At 48.8% G+C, this 6937-nt stretch overlaps 1 protein-coding gene across 1 annotated transcript; it reads right to left on the reverse strand.

Annotated features, from left to right (window-relative positions):
* Positions 1-1039: 1039 nt before the first annotated feature.
* On the reverse strand, positions 1040-2823 carry LOC120946242 (general transcription factor II-I repeat domain-containing protein 2B-like). The gene has a single exon (XM_040361072.1). The coding sequence runs from the start codon at positions 2821-2823 to the stop codon at positions 1165-1167; it is 1659 nt and encodes a 552-aa protein (XP_040217006.1). The 3' UTR covers positions 1040-1164.
* Positions 2824-6937: the final 4114 nt, after the last annotated feature.

The following is a 6937-nucleotide window of genomic DNA, read 5'->3' on the forward strand; positions in this document are numbered from 1 at the left end:
TTCTTTCCTAAACCTACTTCCAGAAAGGAAGGGTTGCTGCATACCTTGGATATTGTCAGGGCCATGAAGGCCTATCTTAAAGCTACAGAGAAGATCCGGAAAACAGATGTGTTGTTCATTTTACCGGATGGGCCCAAGAAGGGGCAGGCAACTGAAAAATCCACCATCGCAAGGTGGATTAAACAGTTAATCACTCAGGCCTACGGCTTGAAGGGGTTGCCTCCTCCGTTATCATTAAAGGCTCATTCTACTAGGGCCATGGGCGCCTCCTGGGCAGCACACCACCAGATCTCTATGGCTCAAGTTTGCAAGGCGGCAACCTGGTCTTCTGTCCACACGTTTACAAGGTTCTACCAGTTGGACGTAAGAAGGAATACTGATGCAGCCTTTGGGCAGGCAGTGCTGCGGGCTGCAGTTTGAGACCCTCGGATTCCGGGGGCTCCCTTTTGAGTAAAATTTAAAAATTTAAATTTATTTTTCTCAACTAAGTTGGATTTATTATGATTTGAGTATATCTCTAAATTAAATCCTTTTGTCTTGGGAAGATGTCTCCCTCCCCTCATTGTAAGCATTGCTTTGGGACATCCCACTAGTAATGAATATGCCGCTCTGTGTCCCGTGATGTACGAGAAAGAAAAAGGGATTTTTAATACAGCTTACCTGTAAAATCCTTTTCTTGGAGTACATCACGGGACACAGAGCTCCCACCCCTCTTATGGGGACCATTTTGGGAGGCATACTGCTTGCTACAAAACTGAGGTACTCCTCCTATGGGAGGGGGTTATATAGGGAGGGGCACTTCCTGTTTGAGATTGCCAGTGTCCATCACCTGAAGGTACTCCATATAACCCACTAGTAATGAATATGCCGCTCTGTGTCCCGTGATGTACTCCAAGAAAAGGATTTTACAGGTAAGCTGTATTAAAAATCCCTTTTTTTCTTTTTTCTTTGTTCTATATACATTACGATATTTTATATCTAAATAAACAAACCTATTTTTTAGAGAAAAAATCTCTCCTTGTGTGACTATATTCTGACCAACCAAACTGTGCCTAAAAAGTCCAAAAACTAGCCCTTAGTTATCTCCTTTATCATTTATATTAGGACGTGGCACTCTTTCTTAACTTTATAATATCCACATGCACACTACATGTGAGGATATTGTCATCCCCTCTCTTTCAAACATACGTATGTAGAGCCAAAGAGAACCAACATCTTCTGAGCACGTCTCCTCATGTTTGGAAAGTTCTCCTCCTTGAGAGAAGAGTAGAAATCTAGCAGAGATCTTGACTTAAAGTGCTCTGCCAGTACTGCATCAGACTGCAGGTCGATGAGTTCCAGTTGAACATCACTGGGTGCATTATCCACACTGCAGGTAAAGGGAGAGGAAATCAGGCACATTTTGTCTTCGATTTGTCTGAGATCTTCAAATCGCCTTGAAAACTCACCATGCAATGCTCCCAACATGGATGAGTACCTGCGGAGGTGATCAGCTGGTGGTGTGACTTCTTTCAGGGTTTGCATGTGAGTTATATTATTGCTCTCCAGTTGTCTTGAAAGAAACTGTAACTTTGTCATGAAAGCCTTCACCAGGCTGTGCATTTCATGAACAAAAAGGCCCTTGCCTTGCAGTTTGGTGTTCAGTTCATTCATCTGTGCAGTCACATCAACAGAAAATGCAAAATCTGCCATCCAGTCCTCATCTGAGAGCTCAGGGAAGTCTTTGCCTTTCTTCTCACAATACTCCCGAATCTCTGCTTTCAGGTCCCAGACTCTTTTTAGCACTTTTCCCAGACTGAGCCATCTGACAGCTGTGTGGTAGCCGATGTCACGATGCTCGGTCTCATGCTCCTCCAATAGTGCGACAAACTGTCTGTGTTTCAATGCTCTTGCCCTGATGAAGTTTACTATTTTAGTAACAACATCAATGACATGGTAAATTTTTAGCACTGATTTGCATAACACATGTTGGTGTAGAATACAATGCAAAAATACCAGTTTCTGATCCATGTCGATTTCAGTCACTTTATCTTGCATACGTTTCAAAAGTCCGACATTTTTTCCGGTGAGATTTGGACATCCGTCCGTTGTGACGCCTGTCAGTCTGTCCCATTTCAGTCCCAGCCTGTCCATGCACTCATTTACCTCCATGAACAGATCACTCCCTGTCGTCGTTCCTTTCATCGACCGCATTGCTGCCAGCTCCTCCGTAATCTTGAACTCGGGGGTTATCCCGCGGACGAATACAAGTAACTGGGCTGTGTCGCGGACATCACAGCTTTCGTCCAAAGCCAAGGAGAAAAAGTCGAAACGTGCCACTTCACGTTGCAGCTGAAGCTCCAAATTCCCCGCAATGTCCTCGATCCTTCTAGTCACGGTTCGCCTGGACAGCGGGACTTGCTCAAATGCCGCTTTTTTTTCAGGGCATATTAGTGCTGCAGAGTCCACCAAGCACTCTTTGATAAACTCCCCCTCTGAGAACGGCTTACTGTATTTCGCGATTTTGTGGGATATCACAAAGCTGCTCTGGGTTGCTGCATCCCTGGCTGCGTGAAGTTTTGTAAAACAGCCTTGCTGCTTTTGCAACTTGGCTAGCAAAGCTTCCGAAGTCTGCACCCTTTCTGCGTCAGTCAAGTTTTTATATTTTGCAGCATGTTTTGTCTCGTAATGCCGACTCAAATTGTAGTCCTTAAAAACGGCGATCTGCTCCCCGCAAACTAAACACGCGGCTTTACCCCTGATTTCGGTAAATAAATACTTAGCAGTCCAATTCTTTTGGAAGACTCTGCATTCAGCATCTACCTTTCTCTTTTTAGCAGACATTTTGAGACCTAGAGTCCTGTTGTGACAAGGATCCAATCACGTGCACCCAGGGCTGCCTATGCAACCAAAAACAAAGTATTAGGTTGGTTGCATAGTTCCCCCATATTTGTAGCATAGTTTCCCTATATTAGGTAGCAGTTCCCCCTCATTATGTAGCTGCAGCAGTTCTCACAGATTTGTAGCATAGATTACCCCCAAAAACCCCCCCCTCCACCAATGCCGTTTTATTTTTTGCTTGCAGGCTGTAAGCAACAAATAAAATGGCACAGGGGGACAGGGGGGGGATTTGGATGCTGCAACAAATGAAACAACACAGGGGGATTAGGCAGGGTGCTGCAAGCTGCAGAACCCCCCTAATCCCCCTGTGCCGTTTAATTTGTTGCAGCATTCCCCAAGGCCCCCGCAAGGAGATTGGGAAGGGGGGGAGTTGGGGAGAATGATGCCACGTGGGGGGGGGGTTGATGCCACATGGGGAGAAGGTGACATCACATGGGGGGGTGATGACACATGGGGGGAGGAGATAAGAATGATGCCACGTGGGGGGGGGGGTGATGCCACATGGGGAGAAGGTGACATCACATGGGGGGGTGATGACACATGGGGGGAGGAGATAAGAATGATGCCACGGGGGGGGGTTGGGGAGAATGATGCCACGTGGGGGGGGGGGGGTTGATGCCACATGGGGAGAAGGTGACATCACATGGGGGGGTGATGACACATGGGGGGAGGAGATAAGAATGATGCCACGTGGGGGGGGGTTGATGCCACATGGGGAGAAGGTGACATCACATGGGGGGGTGATGACACATGGGGGGAGGAGATAAGAATGATGCCACGTGGGGGGGGGGGTTGATGCCACATGGGGAGGAGGTGACATCACATGGGGGAGGAGATAAGAATGATGCCACGTGGGGGGGGATTGATGCCACATGGGGAGAAGGTGACATCACATGGGGGGTGATGACACATGGGGGGAGGAGATGAGAATGATGCCACGTGGGGGGGGGGGGTGATGCCACATGGGGAGGAGGTGACATCACATGGGGGGAGGAGATAAGAATGATGCCACGTGGGGGGGGGGGGTTGATGCCACATGGGGAGAAGGTGACATCACATGGGGGGTGATGACACATGGGGGGAGGAAATAAGAATGATGCCACGTGGGGGGGGGGGGTGATGCCACATAGGGAGAAGGTGACATCAATCACATGGGGGGGTGATGACACATGGGGGGAGGAGATAAGAATGATGCCATGTGGGGGGGGGGTTGATGCCACATGGGGAGAAGGTGACATCAATCACATGGGGGGGGTGATGACACATGGGGGGAGGAGATAAGAATGATGCCACGTGGGGGGGGTTGATGCCACATGGGGAGAAGGTGACATCACATGGGGGGAGGAGATAAGAATGATGCCACGGGGGGGGGGGGGGTTGGGGAGAATGATGCCACGTGGGGGGGGGGGGTGATGCCACATGGGGAGTCGGTGACATCACATGTATATATCACATCCCTGGTGCTGTATCCGGTGTCCCCGGCTCCCCTGTACACGCTCCGGGCCCAGGCCGGGAGGAGGAGAAGAGGGGTGAGAAGACTCCATACATCCGGGGGCAGGCCCCCGCTCTTTGACACAGACATATGACCCAACCGGGACCCCTCACACTGGTTCGGAGCTCCCCTCCCCCCACCCCGGACACTCACCCGCTGCCTCAGTCCTCCACACACCTCTTCGACTCCGCAGACTCTTCCCGCAGCGCTCCGCCTCCTCCCATTGGCTGGCCGCAGGGTGACGCAGGCGGGCGCTCATTGGCGGAGGGGCCGTCACTCGCAGGCGGGCGCTCATTGGCGGAGGGGCCGTCACTCGCAGGCGGGCGCTCATTGGCGGAGGGGCCGTCACTCTGCCAGGCACAGCTGTTCCCTGCGCGGGCCGGTCGAAGAACGTAAGCGGGCCGTATGCGGCCCGCGGGCCGTATAATGCCCAGGTCTGATATAGATAATAGATCGATAGATACATAGATTTATTGCAGGGATGATAAAAATCAATGATTTAAAAAAAAAAATGATTAAATATTTTTTTTTTTATGTTTTAATAAAATGCTTTTGGAGTAATATCTAAAGATAGTTTTCTATTTAAGATAATCATTTTAGTTTATTCAGCATGGAATAGAGCATGAGGCTGTATATTCTGCATAATTTACATTTTTTGTAAACTCATTTCGAAATTCAGAAATTAGAAATTTGGAAATTAGAAAATAAGAATGAAAATCCAAACATTCAAAAGAACAAAAATCTGAAAATAAGACAGAAAATCCTAATTTCTTTTATCGTCCATGGACGGACACCGCTCCTTAAATCTTGACATTTGGGTTATTTTCCTGTTCATAGGAGAGGACTAGGCAGAACATGTTAGTTATCTTAACCACTTAAGACCCGGACCTTTAGGCAGCTAAAGGACCCGGTCAGTTTTTGCAATTCGGCACTGCGTCGCTTAATTGACAGTTGCGCAGTCGTGCGACGTGGCACTCAAACAAAATTGGCGTCCTTTTTTTTTCCCCCACAAATAGAGATTTCTTTTGGTGGTATTTGATCACCTCTGTGGTTTTTATTTTTTGCGCTATAAACAAAAGTAGAGCGACAATTTAAAAAAAAAATGCAATATTTTTTACTTTTTGCTATAATAAATATTCCCCCAAAAATATATTAAAAACATTTTTTTTCCTCAGTTTAGGCCGATACGTATTCTTCTACCTATTTTTGGTAAAATAAATCGCAATAAGCTTTTATCGGTTGGTTTGCGCAAAATTGATAGCGTTTACAAAACAGGGGATAGTTTTATTGCATTTCTAGAATTTTTTTTTTTTACTTCTAATGGCGGCGATCAGCGATTTTTTTTTTTCGTGACTGCGACATTATGGCGGACACTTCGGACAATTTTGACACATTTTTGGGACCATTGTCATTTTCACAGCTAAAAATGCATTGTTTACTGTGAAAATGACAATTGCAGTTTGGGAGTTAACCACAAGTGGGCGCTGATGGGGTTATGTTATGACCTCATCTGTGTTTCTAACTGTAGGGGGGTGTGGCTGTAGGTGTGACGTCATTGATTGTGGTTCCCTATATAAGGGAACACACGATCAATGACGGCGCCACAGTGAAGAACGGGGAAGCTGTGTTTGCACACAGCTCTCCCCGTTCTTCAGCTCCGGGGACCGATCACGGGACTCCAGCGGCGATCGGGTCCGCGGGTCCCGCGGCCGCGGTCACGGAGCTTCAGACCGGGTCACGGCGCGCGCCCGCGACCCACGGCTAGGCATTTAAACAGGACGTACCTGTACGTGCTTGTGCCCAGCCGTGCCATTCTGCCGACGTATATCTGCAGGAGGTGGTCCTTAATTGGTTAAAACATGTTACTTTAACAGAGTTGAACAGCCGCGCCCAGGGGGCGGTCCCTCCGGTCATAACCCCTCACCCTGCAGCATGCAGCTCAGTTTTTTATGCCTAGCAGAGGAGAAGGACGTGGCTCCCTTTGGGCCCAGCGCCCTGAAGAAATTTTTTATTTTATTTATTTTATTTTTGCGATTCTTTCATCAACTGCTGGCTGGGTGACAGTCTGGCCATCAAGCGTGAGCAGTCCTTAGCTACGCGCTGGGTCGGCCACGACATGCCCCATGGCTCCAGGATTGGATGGTGAGCATGTGCTCTGGGGTCCATATACTGTATGACTGGGCTGCTGTTGTTTCACTCATAGCTACTCCGTACCATCGGTTGTGGGTCTGTCAGGGACGCGCCAGCAATTCCTCGCAAGGATGGGTAAGTATGGTTCCTGCTGCCTCGGCAGGATGGAACAGCTGGGCATTTCCTCTCTGTCGCCCTTTCCCCTCCTGCCCTAGGGCCCCCTGCGACTGGGGTGTACCTGTGGGGGGGGCTGCGGGTTCCTGTGGGGTGCCGGGGTCCATTTTCTGTGAGGGGGGTCTGTCTCCTGGGAAGTCTCTGCACGACCATTTTTTGCAGCTCCGACGACATTTTTAGTGTGCCTGCTTTCTCTATTGAAAATTTCCATTGGTGGCCATTTTGTCGTGGCCACGCTGTGGCGCAGCTAAGGTCCGCGCC

Source organism: Rana temporaria, chromosome 7, assembly GCF_905171775.1.
Source record: "Rana temporaria chromosome 7, aRanTem1.1, whole genome shotgun sequence".
In the NCBI taxonomy this organism is placed as follows: Eukaryota; Metazoa; Chordata; class Amphibia; order Anura; family Ranidae; genus Rana; species Rana temporaria.

Coding starts and splice junctions, on each gene's coding strand:
- LOC120946242 (XM_040361072.1), bottom strand. CDS start 2,823: ATGTCTGCTAAAAAGAGAAAGGTAGATGCTGAATGCAGAGTCTTCCAA.